The 27,731-nt window shown below is 44.9% G+C and overlaps 2 protein-coding genes and 1 long non-coding RNA gene across 9 annotated transcripts in view; 1 reads left to right on the top strand and 2 right to left on the bottom strand.

Moving 5' to 3' along the window:
- CASD1 (CAS1 domain containing 1) overlaps positions 1 to 1,288 on the bottom strand; it is a 509,685-nt gene extending 508,397 nt beyond the window's left edge. For 5 of the 7 annotated variants that reach the window (XR_007772766.1, XR_007772765.1, XM_050941706.1 and 2 more), the window contains exon 1: positions 954 to 1,288. Coding sequence is in view for 5 of the 7 variants with exons in the window: in XM_050941706.1 (XP_050797663.1) it covers positions 954 to 1,086 (133 nt within the window). In the remaining 2 variants the exon portion in view is untranslated. The remainder of the gene's footprint in view (positions 1 to 953) is intronic. The other 2 variants (XM_050941704.1, XM_050941703.1) reach the window with 2 other exon arrangements.
- On the top strand, positions 1,087 to 27,666 carry LOC127045570 (uncharacterized). The gene is made up of 3 exons (XR_007772777.1): positions 1,087 to 1,166; positions 3,532 to 3,621; positions 27,595 to 27,666. It is a non-coding gene; the product is annotated as an uncharacterized LOC127045570 (long non-coding RNA).
- COL1A2 (collagen type I alpha 2 chain) overlaps positions 20,987 to 27,731 on the bottom strand; it is a 50,147-nt gene continuing 43,402 nt past the window's right edge. The window contains exons 44-52 of the mRNA XM_050941752.1: positions 27,593 to 27,700; positions 27,362 to 27,415; positions 26,882 to 26,989; positions 26,127 to 26,180; positions 25,873 to 25,980; positions 24,685 to 24,931; positions 23,855 to 24,045; positions 22,733 to 22,975; positions 20,987 to 21,935 (exon numbers count right to left, since the gene is read on the bottom strand). Of these exons, the coding sequence (XP_050797709.1) occupies positions 21,789 to 21,935; positions 22,733 to 22,975; positions 23,855 to 24,045; positions 24,685 to 24,931; positions 25,873 to 25,980; positions 26,127 to 26,180; positions 26,882 to 26,989; positions 27,362 to 27,415; positions 27,593 to 27,700 (1,260 nt within the window). The 3' untranslated portion in view covers positions 20,987 to 21,788. The remainder of the gene's footprint in view (positions 21,936 to 22,732; positions 22,976 to 23,854; positions 24,046 to 24,684; positions 24,932 to 25,872; positions 25,981 to 26,126; positions 26,181 to 26,881; positions 26,990 to 27,361; positions 27,416 to 27,592; positions 27,701 to 27,731) is intronic.

Raw genomic sequence — 27,731 nt, 5'->3', positions numbered from 1 at the left:
AGTGGCCTAGAGGTAAACACCACCACACATAACTGTAAATCCCTTGCAACCTATGCATCTTTTGTAACGGGGAGTGGGGGGGGGAGAAGAGAGAAGAAATCTGCAAGGTGGTTGAGACCAAGGCACATTTCTCTTGACTGTGTAGTCCAATCAGAACAAAGCCAGGGGCTGGTGTTATCCTCCATTTTAAATAGCATCCATGGGAGTTCAGATTCATTCCCTGTCCTCCAAACCTCGTTCCTCTCCTCCCCAAGCCTCCCAGTGCTGGCTCAGCCAGGGCTATCTATTTTCACTCCTCCGTCTCTTACCTGTTTGCACGGGAGCGTCCTAGACAGCCAGGTCCTCAGGACAGGGACCTGACTAAACACAACAGCCAATTTCAATTACCTCCTGCCAGCCCCTCCCCGGGCCAAAAGTGTCCCTGTCGTGCGCTGCCCTATTAGGTGTCCCGAACAGTCCGTGCGAACAGCTCGGCTCTGATACCAAGTAACGGGGGTGCTCAACTCCCAATGGGGTCCAAACCCCAAATAAACCTGTTTTACCCTTAAAGCTTTTGGGGGGGGAGGGGAGGAAGATGATGCTCAACTATGGCAAAGTTTAGGAGCCACCCCCGTCCCCGTCCCTGAAAGCGGTGCCAGTGTAACGGCACAAACAGTTTGCTATTTGTGTCGTCACACCTGCCCCTTCGTGCGACACCAGCTTGCGGGCATCAGCCGCGGGGCACCCAGCCACCCTGCCCCGGTCCTGGAGCGCCCATCTGCGCAGGGGGGCTCGGGTCCGTCCCGCGGCTGGTGCTGGGAGCGCAGAGCCTTACGCCGGCAGGACCGATCCACAGGGGCCGCCTCCCCCGGGGCTGCGGCGGGACCCGGCTCCCCCCGCAGACCTTAACCCGGCTCCCCAGTGTCCCGGGGCTCCTCCCCCGCGGGGCTCCCGGCGCCGGGTCCTCCCCTCACCTCGGTAGCGGCGGAAGGCGGCGTGGCAGGCGGCGAGCAGCAGGACGGCGCCCAGCGCCAGCGCCTTCGCGCTCCTCACGCTGAAGTAGTGGTTGATCTCCCGCTTGCCCAGGGTGTAGGCCAGGGCCGCCATCTTGGCTCCTCCATGACAACAGCGTGTGATGGAGCGGGCGGGCGCAGCGGGGCAGCACTGGGTCTCCGGCGGCGGGGAAGGTGAGAGGAGTCTCCGCTGCTGCTGCTGCCGCCGCCGGCGCCAGCAGCGCCGCGGAGCGGTGCCCGACACCCCCGCGGCGGCGAGAGGACGCCCCTCGCCAAGCCCAGCCCAGCGGCGCCGCCCTTTGCCCCTGGCAGCGCCGCTTCACTGCTGCAGGTAGCGGCCAGTTGCTTCCTTCCCCGCCCCGCGCTGGCCGCGGGGCCCTGCAGCTGCTCTGGGGCACGGGGCGGGGCCAAACGGGGCTCGGTGGTGGCCAAACGGCGCTTCCTGAGCTCCACACCTGCCCAGGAGCGAGGCAGGCACCGCACCTGGGATTGGGGGTCGCTAACATCCTCTGCCCTGTGGCAGGTAGGCTGGGGCGCAGCTACTGAAGCCCTTCAGGGACCCTGGGGAGTCTCTCATAGTGTCATAGAGTTTAAGGCCAGAAGGACTCATCAAATAATCTAGTTTGACCACCTCACAGGGCACCAACACTACCCAGCATCCACACAATAAACCCAGCAACTGAAATGAGACCAAAGCATTACAGCATTGCCAAGGTGCATGTGTCCTCCCTGGCCCACTGATGGCAAGGAAATCATTAAGTGAAATATACCCAGATAATCCCAGTTAGTGACCCACACCTACATGCTGCAGAGAAAGGCAAAAAAAAAAAAACACGGTCACTGCCAATCTGACTTGGGGGAAAATGTATTCCTGACCCCACATATGACAATCATTTAGACCCTGAGCAGGTAAGCAAGAACCAGCCAGCACCTGAGAGAGAGAAAATGCTCATTGCCTCCTCAAAACCCTGGCTGCCCATGTCCCATCTCATCTCCAGTCACAGCCATCCCTGATGCATCAAAGGAAGGACAGCAAAAAATACCTAGAAAACACAGGGAGGGATGATGGGGTAGGGGGACGAATCTGTTCCTGACCCCTGCTGGTGGTTGGCTGAAACCCTGAAGTATGAGCTTTTAGGAACATAAGATGTTAGTCATGGACACACACTAGGACATCCCCTTGTGCAAGTGGGGCCAGTGAGGAGTTATGGCACCACCTTCTTCCTTGCAATGTCAGGTTCCTCACGCTGGAGCACCTAAACTGGGTTGGGCCCTCCCAAACAGCATGTCCAGCACACCCTGAGTGTCTACAGATAGCTGCAGCCAGAGGTGATGTCCACCATGCCTGGTTACCAGGGGCAGGGTGCTCCCAACACACTCTCAGTCCTAATTTGCCCCCTCAAAAAAACCACGTGTTCTACAGTGGCAGCACTCTCCTGGGCAGTTCATGTAGTTTAGGTCCATTGCCCCTGTAAGGGACCAATATTCAGCTGTTTGCTGCTTTAATTGAAGTTACCCAAAGTTGAATGGCGTAGTCTGATTAAAGACTAAAATAAGTTTATTTAACTACAAAGAGATTTTAAGTCAGTACAAGTGCAAGGCATTAAAGTTAAAAAATGATTATGAGAGAAAAAAATCAAACGCTTTCTAGTCCTATCACTTAAACTAAACTTGGTTCAAAATAAAATTCCTACCACATGCGCACAGCGATAGGGCTGACCAAATTTCAGGTCAGTATCTCTCCGAAAGTCAAGTAGCTGCTTCCTTTGGGGTGTTTTTGCTGCTCACTTTATAAGCTAGTCTCCCTTTCAAATACATTTTCCTGAGAAGTAAACAAAGAGGTTCCTGATGGAAGAGTTTCCATGTTTCTTGCTAAAATACTGATGTTTGTTTTTGCCCCACTTCCTTGCCAAAGAATGGCTATTTGACATGTGATTGTTCATCCAACTTTGATGACAGCTGGCTAGAGGAATCAGCTTGTCCTTTGTCTTTCAGAAACTGGTTTATCCAGACTTGTCTGGTAAACACATTTCGGACCTAATTTTAGCTTATGTTTTACATAAAATGTTGCTACAAACATTTCACATGATATTATTGACCAGTGAGTTACTAGTTTTCAAATGATACTTCATAAAGCATATTTTGTACAAAACTTACTAGAATACTATGTAGGATGTGAATACAGGGGTGCTTTCAGTCACGCACACACACGCACACTCAGAGCAAGGATCATTTCCTCACCTACTATCAATTCATTTTGCTGAAACTCATAAACAGATCTAAAGACACAGATAGCTAAAATTAAAAATAAAAATTGAAACTAAGAGGTGTTGTGTGGCCTAAATGGCATAGGTTAATTTTAGGCTTGGCAGATTAGGTTTTGGTCAGTAAGTGTTGTTTTCACCCTATGCACACAAACTGACAAAAAAAAATTTCCATTGATAACAATCAAAATTTACAGATAGGCACAATAAGAAAAATGCTGCTTGAGAACTCAGAGTTTGATTTAAAGATATTTACTTTGTATCTTGTGACATAGGATGTTGGCAATTTGTAGGATGGGAGCTGCGGGAGCAGACTGCCTGGCCATGCCTCTGTCTAGGAGCCGGACATACTGGGTGTTTCAGGGGTAAGTACTGCCCAGAGCCCCCATCCCCTCCTGTGCCGTGACCCTCTGCCTCAGCCCTGAGCCCCTTCCAACACTCTCACTCCTGCTGCTCTTGCGGAGGAGGGGCACGGTGGCCCGAGACTGCCCCAGCAGCGGCTGATGCAGAAGTCCCTGAAAGTAATGGAATCTGTGACCTCTGAGACAGACTCGCAGCCTTAGTCATCATCAATAACAATATGGGCTTTCACACATACCCAAGGCAGGCAATTAGAAATTAACTACAGGCCTGAAAGCATTGTTTAGTTTTGGAAAACCCTAACTTCTCTCTTTAAAGAGGTCTCCAGGCAAATTTATGTTTCTGGGACCCCAGAAATCAAAATCTTATTACTAGAAGATGCAGAACGGTGTCATGCAGTTTAACTATCTTGACTTGTGTGTTGGGTATGAATTCAATGGAAAGGGATAGACAATGTTGAATAATGTGAAAGAATAGTGGCTTGTACTTATGCTGGATCAAAGTCTATAGCTAAGACAGCTGAAACGTTTCCCTCTGAGGAGGTAAGTGTCATTATGTATAAAGTCAAGGATAGTTGTCTTACAGTAAATTGCCTATTGCAGTGTGAGATGGTAACAAAGCTCAAAGGGGAGCAGCTATTTCATTACTAGCCAGCAGTTCTCAGGAATCGGACAAGTGCCGTCCTCAGTAGCAGCTTCCTCTATTTGCTTAGCTCTAGAGAGGGGGTTAGATCCTCCTCTGGTGTAAATATACCTACTTCCATTGACTTCAATAGTGCTACCGTGATTTACACCAACTGAGGATCTGGTCAATGTGATTTGGAATATTTTAGAGAGCTTACCTGTTCAATATTGCTAAGCATCAGTAACAATAGTAGGTCATTATAAACCTTTTCCAAAGGCCATTGATGCATACTCTTTGGATTCTAATCACACACACTCTAACAAGACTTAACAATATTCTGGGAACTTGGTACTCTGTCCCCCCATTGGCAGTCACCAGCTCCCTTTAGGCACTCTTTGGGTTTGGGAAAAAGGAGGAATTGAAATCCCTATGTCCTTACCAGAGGCACAGTCTAACGCCCGCTGAATGGGAATATTTCTATGGGCTTCAGTGGGAGTTGGATTGAGATCCAGATACTGAAGCAATTACTCTACTCGTAACTCCTCTGAAATAAAGAGAGATCACAGTCCTTTCCTCTGGTATGTCCCAGTAGCAACTACCCTGCTTAACAGTCTCAACAGCTAATTCCAGTTATCTTAAATGAAATCAGATAACTCTGTCATGGTGTAGATAACAGAGAGAAAGGCAGAAAATAAAGATTTCAGAATGGTCGCCCTGTTAGTCTGTATCAGCAAAAAGAATGAGGAGTACTTGTGGACCTTAGAGACTAACAAATTTAATTAGGCATAAGCTTTCGTAGGCTAAAACCCACTTCATGAGCTGCATGCAGTGGAAAATACAGTAGGAAGATCTATATATACACAGAGAACATGAAAAAATCGGTGTTGCCTTATCAACTATAACAAGACTAATCAATTAAGGTGGGCTATTATCAGCAGGAGAAAAAAAAACTTTTGTAGTAATAATCAGGATGGCCCAATTTCAAGAGTTGACAAGAAGGTGTCAGTAACAGGAGGGGGAAAACTAGCATGGGAAAATAGTTTTTACTTTGTGTAATGACCCATCCAGTCCCAGTCTTTATTCAAGCCTAGTTTAATGGTGTCCAGTTTGCAAATTAATTCCAATTCTCCATTTTTTTGTTGGAGTCTGCTTTTGAAGTTTTTTTGTTGGAGAATTGTGACTTTTAGGTCTGTAATTGAGTGACCAGGGAGGTTGAAGTGTTCTCCAACTGATTTTTGAATGTTATAATTCTTGACGTCTGATTTGTGTCCGTTTATTCTTTTGCCTAGAGACTGTCCGGTTTGGCCAATGTACATGGCAAAGGGGCATTGCTGGCACATGATGGCATATATCGCATTGTTAGATGTGCAGGTGAACGAGCCCCTGATAGTGTGGCTGATGTGATTAGGTCCTACGATGGTGTCCCTTGAATAGACATGTGGACAGTTGGTAACGGGTTTTGTTGCAAGGATAGGTTCCTGGGTTAGAGTTTTTGTTGTATGGTGCGTGGTTGCTGGTGAGTATTTGCTTCAGGTTGGGGGGCTGTCTGTAAGTAAGGACTGGCCTGTCTCCCAAGATCTGTGAGAGTGACAGATTGTCCTTCAGGATAGGTTGTAGATCCTTGATGATGTGCTGGAGAGGTTTTAGTTGGGGGCTGAAGGTGATGGCTAGTGGCGTTCTGTTACTTTCTTTGTTGGGGTTGTCCTGGAGTAGGTGACTTCTGGGTATTCTTCTGGTTCTGTCAATCTGTTTCTTCACTTCAGTGGGTGGGTATTGTAGTTTTAAGAATGCTTGATAGAGATCTTGTAGGTGTTTGTCTCTGTCTGAGGGATTGGAGCAAATATGGTTGTATCTTAGAGCTTAGCTGTAGATAATGGATCATGTGATGTGGTCTGGATGAAAGCTGGAAGCATGTAGATAAGTATAGCGATCAGTAGGTTTCCGGTATAGGATGGTGTTTATGTGACCATCGCTTATTAGCACTGTAGTGTCCAGGAAGTGGACCTCTTGTGTGAACAGGTCCAGGCTGAGGTTGATGGTGGGATGGAAACTGTGGAAATCATGGTGGAATTCCTCAAGGGCCTTCTTCCTATGGGTCCATATGATGAAGATGTCATCAATTTAGTGCAAGTAGAGTAGGGTTATTAGAGGATGAGAGTTGAGGAAGCGTTGTTCTACGTCAGCCATAAAAATGTTGGCACACTGTGGGGCCATGCGGGTACCCATAGCAGTGCCACTGACTTGAAGGTATACATTGTCCCCAAATGTGAAATAGTTGTGGGTGAGGACAGAGTCACAAAGTTCAGCCACAAGGTTTGCTGTGACATTATTGGGGCTACTGTTCCTGACAGCTTGTAGTCCAAAATAAAGAGGTAGCTAAACAGAGTTACACCTTCTTACTAAATATCACTGGGTGGACAATAAGAATATGAAGTTATTATTGCTATACATAGTAACTCTGGCATAGCAGAAAGCGTTCATTTATCTCACAGATCAAGGGCTGTTTCAGGTCACTGTCTCAGCAGGCCATCCTGGAAGTCCCCAGGAAACCATGTATGAGTTTTCAGAGGAAAATCTGTAAGTGTTCTTCTGTCTGTTCACGTGGAGATGAGGGGTTTACCCAGCTCAGTACATCATTTTGGGGTGACTTATTTATTGAGGCAATATACAATTGTTGTCTTTCTGTCATGCAAACCAGTTATTTATTGGTTTCAGAGTAGCAGCCATGTTAGTCTTTATCTGCAAAAAGAACAGGAGTACTTGTGGCACTTTAGAGACTAACAAATTTATTTCAGCATAAGCTTTCATGGGCTACAGCTCACTTCTTCTGATGCATAGAATGGAACACACAGACAGAAGATATTTATACATACAAAGAACACGAAAAGATGGAAGTACGCATACCAACTGTAAGAGTCCAATCAATTGAGATGAGCTATCATCAGCAGGAGAAAAAAAACCTTTGAATTGCTAATCGAGATGACCCATAGAAGGTGTGAGGAGAACTTAACATAGGGAAATAGATTCAATTAGTGTAATGACCCAACCATTCCCAGGGTATGTCTACAACTACAATTTTGCAGCGCTGGTTGTTACAGCTGTATGCGCTGCAGAGTGGCCACACTTACAGCAACCAGCGCTGCAAGTGGTGTTAGATGTGGCCACACTGCAGCGCTGTTGGGCGGCTTCAAGGGGGGTTCGGGGAACGCGAGAGCAAACCGCGGGGAAGCAGGTCTCCTTCCCCGGTTTGCTCCAGTGTTCCCCGAACCCCCGAGCAAGCAGGTCTCCTTCCCCGCGGTTTGCTCTCGCGTTCCCCGAACCCCCCTGCAAACCGCGGGGAAGGAGACCTGCTTGCTCGGGGGTTCGGGGAACGCGAGAGCAAACTGGGGAAGGAGACCTGCTTGCACGGGGGTTCGGGGAACGCGAGAGCAAACCGGGGAAGGAGACCTGCTTCCCCGCGGTTTGCTCTTGCGTTCCCCGAACCCCCCTGCAAACCGCAGGGAAGGAGACCTGCTTGCTCGGGGGTTCGGGGAACGCGAGAGCAAACCGGGGAAGGAGACCTGCTTGCACGGGGGTTCGGGGAACACGAGAGCAAACCGGGGAAGGAGACCTGCTTCCCCGCGGTTTGCTCTCGCGTTCCCCGAACACCCCTGCAAACCGCGGGGAAGGAGACCTGCTTGATTACCAGAGAGGCTTCCTCAGGTATGCTGGGATACCTGCTTATTCCACGGAGGTCAAGAAAAGCGCTGGTAAGTGTCTACACTTGATTACCAGCGCTGGATCACCAGCACTGGATCCTCTGCACTCGAGACAAAACGGGAGTACGGCCAGCGCTGCAAACAGGGAGTTGCAGCGCTGGTGATGCCCTGCAGATGTGTACACCTCCTAAGTTGCAGTGCTGTAACCCCCTCACCAGCGCTGCAACTTTGTGATGTAGACAAGCCCCCAGTCTCTGTTTAAACCTAAGTTAATTGTATCTAATTTGCATATTAATTCGAGTTCTGCAGTCTCTCTTTGGAGTCTGTTTTTGAAGTTTTTTTGTTGCAAAATTGCCACCTTCAAGTCTGTCACTGAGAGGTTAGAGAGGTTGAAGTGTTCTCCCACTGGTTTTTGAATGTTATGATTCCTGATGTTAGATTTGTGTCCATTTATTCTTTTGCATAGAGACGTCCGGTTTGGCCAATGTACATAGCAGAAGGGCATTACTGGCATATGATGGCATATATCACATTGGTAGATGTGCAGGTGAACAAGCCCCTGATGGCATGGCTGATGACACCATCAAAGGACCTAATCACATCAGCCACGCCATCAAGTGCTCGTTAGGATAATTTGTATGTCTGGGATTGAAACATTATATGGATTGAAGAAAAATATCTGTTCCTGTTTTTACAGGGATATTGGTTGGCAAAAAAAGTGTTCACTGCTTCCATCTTATACTTTTGTTGTGCGAGCTGCCACCAGTGAGTAGTTGTAGGTTTGCATAAAATCCCATTTACAACAGGCAGCTCTTTGTTGCAACCAGTCTTACTGTCATGTAGCATCACTATACCACACCTAAGAATTAGAGTCACAAACATGATATAAAAAGTTGTAACTCATATCAAGCAGGATGGACACAATCTGCCAGATACACCAAGAGACTGACTCCAGAAGTGAATTACTATTGATTAGAAGAAACACTCCAATTTCTATAAACTTAGTACCTTATTTCTCTATTTGCTAAGTAAACTTACCAATGCTGAGGAGTATGACAGACCCTCTAATAAGACAAAACTGAGCTTTTGGTTCGTAAATGCTCATTCTTAGCATTGCTTTTCCTCTACTAACTAGATCAGGAGTAGGCAACCTATGGCACGCATGCCCATAGGCGGCGGGTTATATACGTTTGCGGTGCCCGGGCTCCAGGAATATTCAGGGCCGGGTGCCCTGCTCCAGCAATATTTGAGCTGGATCGCTCCCCCGCCCCTGCCTGGATCGGCCCCGGCCCCCGCGGGTCTCCCTACCCCTCTGCGTCCTTGTCTGGAGCAGGTCCCAGCCCCTGTCTGCCACCTGCCCCCCCCCACGTGTCCCCCACCCTCCGCCGCGTCCCTACCCAACAGAGAGCAGCGCAGGTCTCTCCCCTGCCTGCTTGGACTCCCGGCAGAACTGCTGTCTGCTGCCCCAGGGTCCTAGTGCCTGCCAACCGCTATTGGCAAGGCAGGCTGCCTTTACCCTGTGTTTCCTCCCTCGCCCTGAGCCTTCCCAATGCCCCAAACCCCTCAGCCTCAGCCAGAGCCCTCATCCCCCCGCACCCTGATCCTCTGCCCCAGCCCTGAGCCCCCTCTTGCATCATGAACCCCTCATCCTCAGCCCCAACCAGAGCTGTCATCCCCCCGCACCCTAATCCTCTGCCCCAGCCCTGAGCCCCCCCACATCATGAAACCCTCATCCCCAGCCAGAGCCCTCATCCCCCCGCACCCTAATCCTCTGCTTCAGCCCTGAACCCCCCCACATCATGAGTCCCACAGCCCTCACCCCACATCCCAAACCTCTGCCATAGCCATGAGCCCCCTCCTGCATCACGAACCCCTCATCCCCCAGCCCCAGCCAGAGCCCTCATCCCCACGCACCCTAATCCTCTGCCTCCAGCTCTGAGCCCCCCTGCAGCATGACCCCCTCATCCTTAGCCCCAACCTTCATCCCACCTCATCCTGATTCTCTACCCCAGCCCTGAGCTCCCCCGCAGCATGAACCCCTCATCCTCAGCCCCAACCCTCATCCCCCTGCACCTTGATTCTCTGCCCCAGCCCTGAGCCCCCCCCCGCATCATGAACCCCTCATCCTCAGCCCCACAACCCTCACCCCACATCCTAGCCCTGAGCCCCCTGCATCATGAACCCCTCATCCTCAGCCCCACAGCCCTCACCCCACACCCCAACCCTCTCTCCTAGCCCTGAGTCCCCTCCTGGAGTGAGTAGAGCTCCACCTAAAACCTGAGTGTGCTGCAGTACCCTGGCAAAACTAGTTTTTTTTAGCATGCAGCTGGGCCACAGCTCTGTGCTAATTGGGCCAGAGCCACTGGTCTACAGTGATGTAATAAAGCCGCTCTGTTTTACTAATTATGCAAAATAAGCTATATACAAGATTTATATATTTCATTTCAAGCCAAAAAACCATTTCTATAGCCTGAAAAATAACAAAAGGTGTGGTGGGATGGGTAACATATGTTTAATGGTTAACATAAGGACCCTAGAGTAATTGTCGGAATGCAAACCCTTGTATCTGAAAGTGAATTTAGATGTTAACATTTGTTATATTGTTGCATTTCTGTGATTGTGTGTTGGCTGATAAGATCTATTTATTAAGAATTTAATTGAAGAGTTTGAAACCAGGAGTAGAGTACAAGATTTTATTTTTTTTTTGTATTGCAACTATAGTGACTGATTTCCTAAAATTAGCAATTTCCTAGCAACAGGAGTAATTTATGACAACCCTATGCAAAGTTTACTTAATCCTGTTTCTGTGGAGGATTTTTCTGCATGAGATTGCAACATAGATTGTATTTGTGATTTATGAAGGAACGTTACATAAAATCTATGGTCATTTGCTGGCACAAGTATCAGTCATCTAAGTTCAAAATGAATTCTATGTTTCTATCAAAATTGAAAATGTGACTTATGGCTCGCTTTTGATCATTAAACATTTCCAAGGGAACTAGTTTATTCAATATTAAGTGGATATTTATTTCTATTTCATTGTTCTAATTCTGTACACAGCCCTTACAATTTCATTTCAAATGTCAGCCCTTAATAATGTTAATTGAATTAAATAGCTACTCGGAAAAGTGACTTCTATAGGATCCTGACCGCTAAGCTCTACAACAAAACAAAAATTAAAAATACTAATAGTACTTTTCAGTGCACTGTAGTGGAAGTGTGTTTGTACTGCCAGGACTGTTGCTTTCCCCACTATTTGAATGAAAGGAAATTTTGTCAATCAATGGTCTCTAAAAGTTTGTTTTCAAATGGACAATTACATACATTTAATGTAATTGTGAGAGGATTGTGACTTCCTTTTCACTAGAAGACGGTAATTCCATTTTGTGGCAGCTTCCGAGGTTTTCAGATTTGTAGTTTTTCCACACTGGAGTGAAAACAAAACTCTTAGAACATTTTCACAAAAACAGAATTATGTCAAAATGTCTGTTTCTGTTTTTGAATCAGGGAGAGATGGAGGGTTGTGTTTGTGTGTGTGTGTGCACACATGTCAATCTGTCCGTTCTTCCCCCCCAATACTTAAGGTCTTCACCTGGAGTGGAGGAGATCCAGGTTTAAATCCTTGCTCTCAGAGTTTTTCATCCCAGGTTACTCTGAATCAGGCACAATTTTTCATCTGAACTGATATGTTTCCATGAAAAAAATTCAGCTTCATTAAATATGTTCCAACCAGCTCTACGGCTTACCTATTTATAGTCTACAGTTTATTGTTTACATTCCATATAAGTCCTTAAGATGGGAAAGGTCTTAGTACTTTCACAGCATGTATCTTTATACAAGAACAGCTCATGTAATTAGAGCCCAAAGTATCAAACTTTGGTACCTAAAAATAAAATCAAGTACATAAATCTGTGCTTAGCCACCTACAGTAGGTAGATGGCCTGACCTGAGATATACTGAGTACCCACAGCTTGGATGGGTAATCACCACTTCTGAAAGCCACCTCACTTATTTGCCTCAATATGAATCTGGATGCCTTCCTACCTTCAAGCACTGCAGTAACTTCTCTGTGAGTTAGTTTCCTTATCTATAAAATGAGGAAACACATTTCTTTCCTACTTCAGAAAGTTGCAATGCATTTTAACTAATGAATGACTGTAGTGCTTAGTTATATGATGTCTTAAATTCGAGGCGTCCAATTTAAGACCTCATATACATAAGCACTATTTTATTAAATGTTTATCATAATTGTAAATTGTATCTCTTTAGGAGATGTGACCTGTTTTGTGGATTATCTATGGCTGTCTAATACAATAAGATCCAACTACTTAATTTTAGAAGAAGTGATTCCATACAAGAAGCATAGTATAGTTGCAGCTCATTTATCCAAGATGTGCCTGTTCTCTTCATCCATTATAGTGTCCGTACTCTGAGAAAAGAAATTGGCATTAGCATGAGCCTGGCTCGCCCAAAGAAGCACCTGGAATTTGTATGGCCGGAGGGCCAGTACATGATCCTTACGGTCATGTCCTTCATCGTATGTAGCCATCTGAGGGATGCCCGGTCAGTAATGAGCGAAAAGCGGTTCCCTACCAGGTAATAGTACAAGGCGTCTATGGTCCATTTCACAGCTATGGCTTTTTTTTTTCTGTTAGGGATTAGGCTCTTGCATGCAGGAACAACTGTCAACTTAAGTACCGTATGAGGTGGTCCGCTCCCTTAAAGGTCTGGGAGAGCCCCGCCCCACCTCCCATGTCTGATGCATCTGTCTGAAGTACAAACTTCTTTGAGAATTCTAGGCTGAAGAGCACCGGGTTATGGCACTTTCAGCATTTTAAAGACCGCATCACACTCATCTGACCACTGAACTTTCCAAGGTTTCTCATCTCTTGTCAAGTTCTTAAGGGGGACTGCAAGGATGATCAAGTTAGGCATGAAGCATCTGTAGTATCCAGCCAACCCCCAAAATTTTCTCACTTTTTTTTGGCCAGGGGTAGTTGGTCAGGGCCTATAGTTTGTCCACAAGTGGGTGTATACGCCCACCTCCCACCGAATATTCACAGGTACATGGTTTCAGTATTTCCAGATCTAAACTTGGCTGGGTTGGCAGTCAGGCTGGCTTCAGCAATTGACTGTAGCATCATGGTGACGTGGCTGCCCCGGCCCCCAGTCTGGGCTATATATGACTATATCATACAAATAAGTGGTGGCATAGTGTCCATGTGGAAGGCGTACCCAGTCCATTGAATGATTGCTGTGCCCCCCATGCAGCCCAGATGACATTGTTAGAAAATGGTACTGTCTAAAAGGTTTGGCAAATGTAGTCTTTTCCTTGGTTTCTGGACTTGAGGGGATCTGCCAATACCCTTTTGTAAGGTCAATTGTAGACGGGTACTGGCTGCACCAAGCTGTTCCAGTAGCTTGTCCGCCTGCGGTGTGGGGTATGCGTCAAACTTGGAGATCCCATTGACCTTGAGGAAGTCAGTGCAAAACCTCATTGTGCCATTGTGCTTTGGGATGAGGCTTTGCTATTCACCGTGGGACTCCACCACCACATCCAGGTCTATCATGGCTTAGTTTGGTCCTGACAGTGTTCAACATCTTCTTGAGTGGGGCCAAGGGCTCTCTTTCACCATCTGCCCAGGGTCGGTCTCAATGTGGGGTATGTTAGGTATATATGCCCAAGAAGGATGGGAGAATATTTGAGGGAACATTTGTATCAGCTGCTCCATCTGGACCTTTTGTTCAACCCCAAGCATCTCCCTCAACTTGGAAGTGTCATACATCTGTGCTGTTGAAATCTGAGGTCCTAGTTCAGAGTTGGTGGCAAGGAGAGTGATCAGGAAGGCTTCCCTGTCACACCAGGCCTTAAGTTGTCATGGTAAAATTGGGTGCCCTTTCTCTTCTCGGGATGTCAGACCTTATAATTGATGGGGCCTACCCTTCACCGCACCTTTGAAAGGCCCTTGCCATTGGGTCAATAACTTGGATGCCATGCTTGGTAACAATAGTAGAATTTGATCCCCTAACTTGGTGTTTCTCAAACTGGGGTCTGTGGATTCCTGGGGATCCCCAAGAGTACTCCAGAGGGTCTACGGGCCCCACTGATCAATTCCTCACTCATCCCTCAACTCTTCCCCTTCCTTCCCAGTGCCTCCTTCATGCTGGGGAACAGCTATTCCCCAGCATGAAGGATGCACTGGGAGGGAGGGGGAGGAGCAGGGATCCTGGGTCTATGCAGCTCCCAGAAGCTGCCAGCACATCCCTCTGCACCCCCATCCAGACTCCCTCCCAGAGCCTGCACCCCAACCCCCGTCCCAGCTCAGTGAAAGTTAGTGAGGATGGGGGAGAGCAAGCAACGGAGGGAGGGGAGAGAATGGGGGTGTGGCCTCAGGGAAGGGGGCGAGGCAAGAGCTGAGCAGGGGAGCTTGGGGGTCCCCAAAAATTTGAAAAACAAAATGGAGTTCCTCGGGTTGCTAAAGTTTGAGAACTGTTGCCCTACCTCGAACACTTGTAACCATGCTCCTCAGTTGTAGGCTGTTGTCTGGCATTTTTCGACGCCTGTAGGGTCTCACAGGTGAAGGCCCCCAACTTTTAAGTCGCTCATGTAACTGGAGGACATATTGAACTAGGTTTTCTGCTTGTGGCACTTGACTTTCCCAAGACTCCCACAACAAATTGAGGATACCTCTAGGCTGTTAGCCTCTTGAAAGGGGAGAAACTTGTGGATGCTTGGGGAACCTTCCAGGTGGCAAAACAGTATTGGGGGCAATAGTTGATCCGAGCATTTGGGATCTGCGGTGATGAATGCCCTTAGTATCCTATTGAGGTTTTTGTTAAAATATTCCAGCAAGTCATCAGTCTGCAGATGGTAGACCAATGTTTTTAACTTGTCTATCTTCAAGAGGCCACATAAGTCATGCGTTAGGTTGGATATAAGGCTGGGCCACTGGTCCATTAAGATTTCCCATGGAAGTCCTCTCTGGCAAAGATTTTCATTAACTTGTTTTCTATTGTGCTCGTGTTGGTCAATTGCAGGGGATGGCTTCTGGGTAACGTGTTGCGTAATCTACCATCACTAAAAATATTGATGACCTGCTGAACTCTTTTTCATGGGGCTGACTAGAACAATCTTGTCCTCTCAAAAGGGGGTTCTACTAGGAATAGTGGAATGAGAAGTGCCTATTTAATTCCTGAGACCTGGCAATCTGACCAAGAAACGCAGTAATCTGTGACATCTTGGAACACTCCAGGCCAGTAAAAGTGGGCTGCAAGGAGATCAAAGGTTTTCTCCCTTCCTAGATGCCCTGCACAGGGAACCTCATGGGCCAAGTGGAGTATCTCCTGCATATACATTTTGGGAACTAGCAGCTGGGCCCCAGTTTCCCCAGTCTGTTTTACTCGTTCTATGTGATAAAGTCGTTCTCCCTGTAATTCAAAGTGGGGCTATTGTTTCTCTCTCGGGGGGTTTACAACTTCCCTGTCTACTACAGCTAATTGTTCATATTTGTGGGAGAGTGTGGGCTCTTCCTGTTGTTCCCTCACAAAATTGGTGTCTCGGGCGAGGATATCTGCATGGGCATTATAGGGCTCTGCTTTGAGTTGAGAGTTTGGTAGGGTCTATAGGGATGTGGGTTGAGCCTTTTGGCTAGATGGTCCCTCACCAGGATCATCAACTTTGCTCACCCCAACCCATTCCATGGAGGAGGGACTTCGGTCCCAAGGTTGAGATTTAACTTGCCCTGTCAGGACCTCACTGAGTCATTTCCAGTCCCTGCTCAGTATAACCGGGTAGGCCAGCCCAGCTGCTGAATCCACCCACATACTTGCTGAATGCTCCCCCACCCTCAGCTGCACTTGCATCTGTCCCCAGGGGTAAATTTGTGAGTTTTATGTCTCCAGGGACACACTGGAGGAATATTGTTCCCTCTGTGTCCTTACTCAGATCTTTGAGCTGCCGGTGGATCAGGGTCTGATTACATCTCGAGTCCACCAGCCCTATTATTTTCTTTCCCTTCACCCACACTGGGACTATTAGTTTGGCAGGGCTTTTCTTATGGGCCCTAGATTCTGCAAAGTCATATTCCATATAGGGATAGTCCCTACAGAATTGGCCTGCCTGTCCACAGGAGAAGCATTTCCTGCTGGATGGTACAGATGTCGCGGTGTGGCATGGCAAGCTGTTGCTCTGTTAGTCTGACTTCTCTGAGGCTTCACCATAGGTTCTACCATGTGGGATTGCAGGCCCTTTAAAAGTAGAAGAGAGTTCTGCCAAGCTGCTGTCCTTCCTCACTGCCCTGGAGTGGGGACCTGGCTTCTTCTTTGCCATCAGGGGTCCTTGTGGGACCAAGTCAGGCCTTGTATCCCATGACACTGCTCTTGGCCTGTCTCCCTGTCTCTCAGTAACTGCCCCCCGCCAGGCATCTCGGGGTGTTGCAGGAGGCTAGGTAGGGCTCCATAAGACTCATGACATTCTTCAGGGTCTCAGGATGATGCCTTGACACCAGGCCTGTCCTCCCACTAGTAGAATCTGGGTGACTTGTTCTGTAAGTTTGAGCTCTGCCACCTGTACATCCATCTGGGACTCTGGCTTCAACCACAGCCAGCAGTGATCTTTTAACTTCTGGGCTACCATCCATGGGCATGCACTTGAAGGGCACACCTCCTGGAACTGCCACGGGTGGGGCTCCTCAGTGATGTCTAAATAGTTGAGGATTGACTTTTTTACCTACACATAGCCAAGTTTCTAGTAGGCAGTTTGAGCTGGTCCCAACAAATGGAGTGCCACTTGCACAGCCCAGTTTTCCAGGGCTCATCCTGTGGCAGATGCTGCCCACTCAGAAGTAGTGAGGGACACCTCAGGGTCATCGTCTGGGCCCATCTTGGCCAGTTTCACTGGGATAGGCATTGTGCTGGCGGGGTGGGGTTAGTGTTTGCCACCACGCTGGTTGCTCCTTGAAGGTGGAGCACAGCCAGCATCTGCTGTACCAGGTTCTGTTACTACTCCTGTTGGTGCTTGACTAAGTCCCTTCATCTGCTGCTGCTGTTGTTGCTGCAGGGTAGCTTGCTGATGATGATTTTCAGTGACCTTTTTTAACAGCCATTCTAGATCCATCTCTCTTGAGGTTCCTTATGTTTGTTTTAAATCTGCTGCCTATTAATTTCACTTGTCTTAAAAAGTATAACTCAGAGGAAAGTTACTTTCTTCTGCAAAGTATGTGGTGAATACCTGATGGTGGAGAAAGGTTTTATCAGCACTCATTTGGGATGATCTGTATAACTCCCATGTGTGGTTGTCAATTGTGAATAGTGTGGCTGTACCTCATAGAGTCTGTTTTGTAAATATTTTCCCTAATGCTATTTCCATGTGTAATGCACACGATCTCAAAATAAGTTTTTATTTTTTTTAGAGGTTACCATTGGTGCATCACAGGGTTGGTTAAATGAAAATTGTATGTGTTCTAGCATACCAGCAGCAGAGGGTGCAATGTGATAGGTTACTTGGAATAGGCGAGAAGCCAAAAGCCAGCTGAGTGGGTAGCAGCTGTCTTTTGTAGTTTCCCTCCTACTTTTAAGTGTCTACAAGTTATGTGAGCTATTTCAACCAGAAGTAAAGGGGAAAGGGGCATTCTTTTCTCTTCTTCTGTCATCTGCATGAAATGTTTGGGTTCGACAAGCCTGCCATGAAGAAGGGCTTTAAATTCTCTTTTGAGGAGGAGGGGAGGAAGTTGAGGTCTCCACCTAATCAACATAAAAGTACTGGGTTATACAAGCCAGAAAAGACAGATGAAGAAAACTAAACATATCTTCCCTTTCCAGCTTTATCCTATGGAACACTGAGCTCCATGGGAGGAGAAGAGGCTCTAACCATTAGCTCTCTCAGCCTCTGGTGGTATCTTCAGCTCCTTATCTTAAACAGGGCTAAGCACTGCCTTCTTACTCCTGGATGCCCCCATTGTCCTGCCTCTCCCCTACCCTGGATTGCACCACCACCTGAGATTCCCTCCCATGATCTCTCATCATCTCTTACCAACCTCATGGCACCAACTCATGCAAACCTTCCCCAATCTGCCCAGGGCCTGAGACTTTCCTTTACCCTCCCTCTTTCCAGCCTACACCTAATCACAACACTTCCTCAACCCAGTATAACCCAGACTCCCTACCAACCCTCTTCAGCCCACCCTCATCTTGATTCTTGCCTCAACCCTGTCCAACCTCCCCACTATAGGACTACTCCCTCACTCATGGCCCCAATGTGGAGTCTAAAATATATAGGGGTCTTCTTCCCTTAGTTTTCTAATTTTTTTGTCTGAGGCAGAATCCCCTGCCAATGTCACATTTCACGTCTGCAAAAGTCTGTGACAGGGAGAAGTGCAAAGGTGCTAAAGGGTTGCATTATGGGTGCATTCAAGGTTTTAGTTTACAAGACTATAGGAACATGGATGTGGGTGAGGAGCTCTCACCCAAACTACAGGCACATAACTGTCTGAGTAGCTAAGAAAAAACTAGATTAGGTTTTAGAAACTCCACTTTAGGGAGTCTGCAAGGAACCCTGGTGGGGTTAGGCACTAATGCGATCCAGCTCCTTAATATCTGGGGAGTAGCAAGAAACTAATCCCGTCCTGAACCAGCTCAACAATTATATGCCTAGAATATAATTTCACAGATAATATGAATTGGGTGCCCAACTCTCTTATGCCACTTTCAAAACCCAAGCCTTAATTGCTATATTTTAAGCACATAAATGATTGCTGAACTAGTGTTGGTCTCTTCCCCAAAACACTAATTAGATGAATAGGGTCAGTGCCTAATTCTACCAGCCACCTTTGCAGCCATCCTAAGGTCTTCAGATATGCTGGAGGTACTTAGGTGCACCTAGGGGCGCTCAGACATGGGAAAGATTTTATACCCTATTGAGATCCTTTCACTTCTATCTTTCTAGAAACTAATTGGCCTCTCTCTGATCCAGGTGAGCACCAAAATATTTGCAGTTTTAAACACTGTATTTCATAATCAGTGGGGAAATATTTTTTAAAATAGGAAAATATGATTGTAGAGCTAAAATAAGAAAATGGTTGGTGGGTTGTGGGGCAGGATTAGTACGTGAAACTACTTCTCACCTATTTTTAAAACTGAGTAGAGTTTAAACTGGCAGTGACCCTTTAGTCAGTTTACTCAAATCCTTAGACTCAAAGGGCCATAATTTCAGCAGCCTGAACTTGGGCTCCATTTGTTGACATGTAAAAATGTGGACACATAAAGAACGCATTTTGAAATTGGGCCTTTAGTCTTATTCAGCTGTCCAGAAGCAAGGCTGGAAAGGGGTTCCTTTTTTTGGTATCAGACTGTGGGGTTACACCCTTCCCCCTCATCACCCCTTTCTAGTTTGATGTCTCTCTCTTTGGATTCCAGATTGTTCAGAGAGGCGTGTCACCTCTCCGATGGTACTTCCACTCTGGTTACAGAGAGCTTTGGTCTGTAAACTTTCTGCAAATCTACCTTCACACAATATCTGTTAGCAAAGCCCATCTCACCACTTGCTTTATCTCCTCTGGTTGTCCTTATGTGTTCTATGCTGCTGTCTGTCTCTGAAATGCCATCCTAATCTCAGACACCCAGAAATCCTAATCCAGTCAGAATTTCAGTCCAGCTATGTAAAGACAAAGACAGTAAATTCCTTGGGGTAGGGACTAGGGTGACCAGATGTCCTGATTTTATAGGGACAGTCCAGCTGTTTGGATCTTTTTCTTATATAGGCTCCTATTACCCCCTACCCTGTCCTGATTTTTCATATTTGCTGTTTGGTCACCCTAGTAGGGACTGTAGCATCTCTTGTGTCTTGTATGGTGCTGAAGGTACTGTTAGTGCTTACCAAAACATCCTCCTTACCAAAACATCCTCTAATAATACAGAGAACAATTTTTTAAATAGTTCCCTGGTTTCACTTCTGCATATGTATTCAAGAAAGTCAAAGCTCCTACCAATAGCAGATTCAACAGATTGTCACCAGCCAGGAAACAATGGCCCTTTGGAACCAGGGAAACTGGGTCCTCTGTCTTTTTCCTTCATCAGTACTAAGCAAGAATCCAATCTTGCTGGTGCTGTCAGATACAGAGAGTGGGCGGGATGCAGATCCCCGTGCTCCCTCTGTACTTTTTGCACCCACTCCACCCCAGGTGGCATGTGGCCATGAATCTCTTTAATATTTTAAGAAAGGCAACAATCCATTATTGCTTATTATCAATAGCGTCACACCAGGATGCCTAGTGCTGCCAAATTGTCTGTAGACTTTACAAAACAGAGAGGTGAACTGAAGAGTTGAGTAGACAAACATATCAATAAGCTATTTCCATATGGTCTTGAAATACAGCAAATAAATATCTCATTGCAACAAACAGGCAAAGACAGACAAATGAAACTATGTAAATGTATTGCATGCTTAGTTCAGAAGAACGACTTTCTCACTGCTTAGACTAAATGCCAGAAAGAGCAGAAAAGACTGTGTGTGTGTGTGTGTGCATGCGTGCACGCAGAGATAAAATAATTTAAAATGCCATTTCATTTCACATTTGGGCGGGTTGTGCATGATCAAACAATTACGTATTTTGCTATCTGGAGTAAAGAAAATATTATTTTTTTTCCTAGATCTAATGTTGGATCTGATTGCATATTCCCACTCTTGTCTAACTAATGTAATCAAAGAATTAGCAAAGAAGGACAGACCCTGGGTTATATCACATTTATAGTTTATAGAAAAAAGGTGAGCATTAATTGGCGCTTAATACATTACATTGTGTTATTGCTACACTATTAACTGTACTCAAGAAGGCTTTCAATGAATGTTTTAGTGTATTTAGCAAACAAATAATTCAGAACAATCAAATATGGGCCTGGATGTAGCCAGATATTTTAGCAGAAGTGCTGTATCTTGCTTTTTTTTTTAATTTTTTTTTTTTTTTTTTGCTTTAAGAAGCCAGGTAATTAACAATGCAGATACTGGGTACAAATATCTATTGATGCACTTAAGCAAGGAACTTTACTCATTCAATGTTTTCTTTTGGAACACTGGACATGCTTTATTTCAATTTTTTCACAATTTATTTAAACATCTCACATATACAAAATAGGTACAATTTTTTTTTGAGAAATGATGCTTTCTTTTTACCCATCGTAGAGGATGAATATGAGATTTAAAAGCATGAGCACCTGAATTTGGAGGAGAGGATGAAGATGGGGCGAGGGGAGAGAAATGATCCACATGCTTAATCTGGGGGTAAGATGGGACATTCTGACTAAAATTTTGAGACAAATTTCAAAGAAACAATACAACTTAATACAGAAAAGTGTTATTTCAAATGCTGCTAGCACCATCAAAGTTCAAGTATTGGAAAGATCCTCTGTCATACTGAAATTAGCACCTTTGTATTACGAATGGGACTAAAAGCACCTCAGATCATATGGAGAAGTACCTACTGTGAATGTGGATCACACTTGGCTTTAAGTGTATGAGGTAGTTTAAACCTTTGGAAGTTGTGGTTTTAAACTTCCTCTGTGGAAGATATTCAAAGGCCACAAGTGGTGCAAACTTTCATTATTTTTTATTTTGTTTTTTTACAAAGGCTGACATTTCCCAAAACAAGGTGTTAAAATCTTGAAAGACTTCTGAGTCCTTTTGGGGCTGTATTAAATTGCATTGCACAACGCTCCAATCAATCCTTCTCCTTCTCTTTTGCCCAGAGTTTAAGCAAGTAGATGAACAGAAGAAATGGAAGGAGTCAGCTTTCAGTATAAAAAAAGAAATGGCAAAGAGAGATTTTTTTTTTTTTGGTTTTAAGTTAGTTTGAGTTCATTCATTTGAAACAGACTGGGCCAATGTCCAAACCGAATTCTTGGTCAGCGCCACCAATGTCCAAAGGTGCAATGTCAAGGATGGGCAAGCGAGATGGCTTATTCGTTCTGTATTCAATGATTGTTTTGCCCCATTCATTGGTCTTTCTCTGTAAGACAATAATAGTGATAGTTAGAAGAATTATTGTGCTGTTTATGGTACCAACATTTCTTCCAGTGAATTTAATATCTTCTGAAATCTGTTACAACCAATTTTGCTAGCACAGGTCATCAGTTAGATGCCGAACTACAGATCTTTCATAAAAAGAAACAAACATTTATTTTAATCTTTTAACTTAATGTATCAGCTATCTGATCACCCAGAGTAGGAGATTCTGTGTTCTGTCTTTAATATAGTAATATATGCACTAGAGATCAAATCCTCAGAGAGAGGACACTGCCACAGTCATTGGTCATTAAGCTCCACGAACTGAATGAAGGGTTGAAGAACAGGATTCTCAGCTTCTTCCTGAAGCAGATAGTATGGAGATGCTTTCCAGTGGCTAGGCAGGATAAGGAGGAGTAGCAAGTGTAGGATTTTGGACTACTGGATATGCTGCATGTGTGGACTTTTGCCACTTCTCCCATTTGCACATCATTCCCTCCGTGCTCTGGGTTAGACAGCTGCATGCAGCTTTCTCTTTGGTATGTAGAGGGGTGAAATGCCTATAATGTGCTCTCCATCTTCCGGCTCCCCTGTATAGTGAAAGTGGGATATATTGGTGTTTTGGCCTGTGCACACCTATTGAGAGGGTGGTAGGATTCAGCAGTAGAGACTAACTATCTTTGACACAATATGAACTTTAATGACTAATGTCCTGTAGAGGAGATTGGTAAACTAGCTCTTTATCAATATCCAACTCTACCACTACAGTAAACAGGAAACCACGCTTCCAGTAGTACTTACAGAGCAGCCATCCATAAGAACACTGAAAGTGAACCTGCTGTTGCCTTCAGCTCGTAGTTCAACATCATTGGATCCCTGCAGTATAACAGCCTTCTTAAGGTTGCCGGTTTCCTCATCCATGTATGCAATGCTGTTCTTGCAGTGGTAGGTGATGTTCTGGGAGGCATGGTTGGCCAGCAGACGCATGAAGGCAAGTTGGGTGGCCATGTCCTTGGAGGTCACACCTTCCTCGTTGTATTCAAACTAAAAACAGGAGGGAAGAACTCTAAATGAAATATTTGTTGAACTGTAATGGGATATAATATGCTCACAGGATGTGTGTGTGTGTGTGTCTGAAGTGAACAGCGATGCTACAGGAATGTGAAAACCATGGAATTCAGGGGGTTGTGATCTTGAGCACTTTGAGATTTCACCACAAGGCTAAAAAACTACTCAGTTAAAAAATAACCTAATTAGATCTATGTAACTGAACAAATGGAATTATTTACAGTTGGGGGTTGTGTGTCTGTTTTTTTCATTATATTACTGGAAATTACAAATGAAAACATCCACACGCTCGTGGCATCTCTCTTCTTTAATTATGGCAGTGCGAAGAGTTACAATGTCATAACTTTAGGAAGAATCCACTGACGTGTTTATATTGTAAACGTCTTCCCAAGCGTGTCCAATATAAGTCAGAGCAACATGTTAAAGATAAATTGACTGCAAATTATAAAGTTTGCAAAAATGTAAGAAAAGTCCTACATGGATTTTTGATACGTATTCCTATTCTGCGCCTGTATCCCCATACTGACTTGGAACATGCCTGATATACCAATTCCAGGCTTCCATTGAGCAGTAACTAGTAAACATGTTAAGTTGTGATAAACTGTGTTGTGAGTATATAATGTTCTCAAAGGGAAACTAGGATGATTCCAACAAACCCATTTTGCAATTGTGACCAAAACCAAACTTTGAATTCTGCTCTCCAAAGATGAAAGTCTAGTGCATTCCCTCCTGTCCCTCCACTAGGAAAGTGTTTTCATTAGTCTGTGCTTTTGCAAAGGGTTACTGTGCAGGCAACTCTTTAGACAGCACTGTAGGAAACAAATTCACTCGAGTTTGCACTGTTTGGCCACTCACCTGTGTACCACCATTGATAGTTTCGCCAAACCACACATGCTTCTTGTCCCTGGGGTTCTTGTTGACATACCAGTTCTTAGTAGGGATGGTTTCTGGATTAGCATTGATGCAAGTCTCACCAGTGGAGAAGTCACAGTACACTCTGATGGCATCCATGATGCACCCCTGGTTGGGATCAATCCAATAGAAACCTGTCATAAAAAAAAAACCCAAGCAACCCGGTCACTAATAATGCATTCAGCCTCATGCAGGCACTCAGCTACTATGGTAATGGACATGGCATAAATACCCAGAGGGATAACATAGATACTACAGTTGTGTACAATATTACAGTGGCAACCTGCAAATCACAAGAAATCTGTATTTGAATATTGCTAATGTGTGACACTGCATTACTTTCGAATGCTGAGCATAGATTATTATCATATTGATTTTGTGGTGGGGATTGCACCACAGTGAAAATGAAGGGAAACTCTTCAGGGTGAGCTTGTGTAATTGTGCTGTCAGTACAGGTAGGAGTTATTGTTTCATTGATGATTTATTAGTTTAATAATATCCACTGCCTGTCCAGAGTATTAAGAGTTAAATTTACCCTCTGGTCAATGGCCAGCCCAAGTACTATACACCACTTCAATACCACTAATTGGGCTTAAGAAGACTTAAAGTGTATATGCCTTGTGCTGGTTCTCAGCACAGGGGTACATTTCAGCCATAAAGAATAAAATTGCTGACATCAGGCCATAGTCAATCAGGAAACCACACTGAAAGAATGCTACTAAGCTGAACACAACCAGCGAATCAGAAGAGGCATCCATCTAACATTAACGTACCACTGGTCCATTCTGGGTGACTGAGTCTTAAGTCACGACAGGTGCGGGCTGGGTTCTTCCTGGAGCCTTCTGGGGTCAGGAGGGTCTCAATTTGGTTGTTCAATGATTTCAGAGTGGCATCAACTTCATAGTCCTTAGGTCTGAGAGATGGCTGATCAGCTCGGTAGTATTCAGCATCATAGCCGATTTCATATCCACCACCATTGGGGCCAGGTGGGCCAGGGTGACCAGGTGGACCAGGTGGACCCTAAAGAGGTTCAATGTCAGAAGACAAAGAGTATCTCATTATGTAAGTCTGGGCACTGCACTGATATGCACGCTACATCCAATACTTACTTGCGTGAATAGCCCTACTCTAAGGCACAGGATCCTCAGCTCTAGTCTCAAATGGCTGGTAGGGGACTGCTTTGTGATGGGTATTGCTGGGGAAAAGGGTAACAGATGCAAGATTTAGGGCCACTGCATCATCTTTGTGTATTACTCACTGGCTACAAGCAGTAAGCGGTCATCAACTTGGATAAGGACTCTGCAATTAGGTCTAAGGTTGGTATTCTCATATAAAGAGTGAGAACTTAAATGAACAGCTGGTTCAGTCTTCTCATCTTAGGCCCATATTTAATTTACGTGACTATTTACTTTAAATGTTTGAATGGAACACCAGAAATGTGAGGTCCAGAATCAGACACAGTCAGACTATGGAATAGGAATAATAATAATAACCATGATATCACTTTTCATGTATACAGTGCTCTTAATCTGAGGGTTTCAAAGGGCTTTCCAAATTAAGACCAATATAGTTATCCCTATTTTACAGCTGGGGAAACCAAGGCACAAAAAGATTAAGTGACTTGCCCAAGGTCACAAAACATGTCAATGGCAGAACCAAGACTAGGACTCAGCTCTTCAGAATCCTAATTCTGTGCTTTCATCTATAGGCCCCCATAAGTAGTTGTACTGTAGCTGTCTTTAATGCTATCCTGTAACAAATCTTAATTTTGTAGGGAAACATGTTAGAATGTGAAATAAAAAGTCTGCTCCTGTTTGAGAAAAAAGTAACATAGAAATCTCTTCCATTTTCTCATCTTAACTCCTACTCCCCTGCCCCCGGCAACCACTGAGGCTATTAAGTGATGGTTTCAGCTTGTGCCCTTAATTTATCACCAAAAAAAAAAAAAAAATCAAACTTACACTAGGACCTTGGCTACCCTGAGAACCACGCACTCCAGCAGGTCCAATAGGACCAGGATGTCCATTGCGACCATCTTTACCATGAGGACCAGTAGGACCAGCAGGACCCTACAACAGAACAACAACTTCTTAATGAACGTAAACAATACAAGAGAAATAGGAATATATTTTTAAAACATCAGAGGCATTGGAGAGGGTTACTTGCCCTTTCCATGTTTCAAATGAATAGAGAGTATTCACTTAAATTCCCATACCCTTGGACCAGCAGGGCCAGTGGAACCAGGAGCACCTTGATCTCCATGGTGGCCCTATTGGAAAAAAGAAAAATCACACCAGGATTAAAAACACTGATACACAGTTATATTAATATGATACTGGTCAGCCATTCCCCAAGGCTTGGAGCTCTGAGAATGGGAAGCTGGTATTGATCCTGCCTCCTTAGTGAAGTACAGTAAGAGTTAAAAGTAGTTGTTCTTGGGTGCATGGGGAGGGAAAGGCACCAAACAATCAACTGGAATCTAAGGAAGATGTTTTAAGACAGTAACATTCCTCTATATAAATAAAAGAGTTTTTTATTTAAAGGTCAAAATTCTTAAAAGGAATGTCACATTTTTAAAGAGAATACAATCTATACGAGGATCTTGCATTTTTCTGTGCTAAAGTATTACAACATTGTAACAGAAACGGGTAAATATTGTATTATAATAAATGAATATGGTTTTAAATATAATGTTGGTCACATTTCAAAACCAATCTCTAAAATTGTGTCTCTATGTTTCAAGAGTGCCGTATGACATTCATAGGAATAGTTGTAGAGGCCTTTTAAAAATTGATATTTTATGTGGACGGCAACAAACACTAAACTATCTAGGCATATTTCACAGCCTTTGAAAGATTTGCGAGGTGGTGTCAGCCTACTGAGTTGCACATATGAATCTTTATACATTGTGGTAATTTTATTTATTTCCATTGTGCTCCCCATTCTAAATTATTACAAATGTTTACTCACAGCAATTCCAGGCAGACCCTGCAATCCATTGTGTCCCTTAAGACCAGGCATGCCCCTAGGTCCTTTATCACCTGGTACACCTTTCTCACCACGTGGGCCTTGTGGGCCCTGGAGAAGAAACACACAACAAAAGAAAAAAAGAAACATAAAATGGAATGTTTTGAAACATTTTCTAGACATAGTTAACTGACACGAAAATGAATTATAAGTAGTCTACAGCATGTCATATTCTTGTCGTGAAACTTGCATATAGATTCTATTAACACATGTGGAATCTGCTCAACGGAGTGTGGATCAGTCCCAGGGGAGGGAGATACAGACGTAGATTTGAACAATTCTAGGTATATAAATATTTTCAAATCCATAATGCTCCTCTCAGGACTCTATCGCCAAAGATTGGGTCCTTAATGAGCAATGAAGCATACATTTTCATTTCCTACTTAAATTTTTTTGCTGAGAGATTAAAAAAAAATTACATACAGCAAGACCTCTTGCACCAGCAGGACCAACAGGACCAGTAACACCAACGGGACCCTGAAACACGCACAAAAAATACATGTAAGCTATAACATCATATAAATGGAAAAACTCAGTGCCCCGTGTATCTACGTGTTGCCAGGACAAGTGAGCAGTAAGCGTTCCATGGTTAAGATCTGTTTTATGGACTAGCAAGTGTTTTAAGTAATATGAGAAATTAAAGTCTTATCTTACAGGTTCACCACGATTTCCAGGCTTTCCAGAAGGACCAGCTGAACCATGAGGACCTGGAGCACCAGCGGCACCAGCGGGACCATTGCTGCCAGGATAACCACGCTCACCCTAAAGACAAGGGAAGGTGAGAGGAAGCAGA

Source organism: Gopherus flavomarginatus, chromosome 2 (assembly GCF_025201925.1).
Source record: "Gopherus flavomarginatus isolate rGopFla2 chromosome 2, rGopFla2.mat.asm, whole genome shotgun sequence".
Taxonomy (NCBI): domain Eukaryota; kingdom Metazoa; phylum Chordata; order Testudines; family Testudinidae; genus Gopherus; species Gopherus flavomarginatus.
The sequence above is the reverse complement of the archived record's forward strand: the minus strand, read 5'-3'. Positions and strand labels throughout refer to the sequence as shown.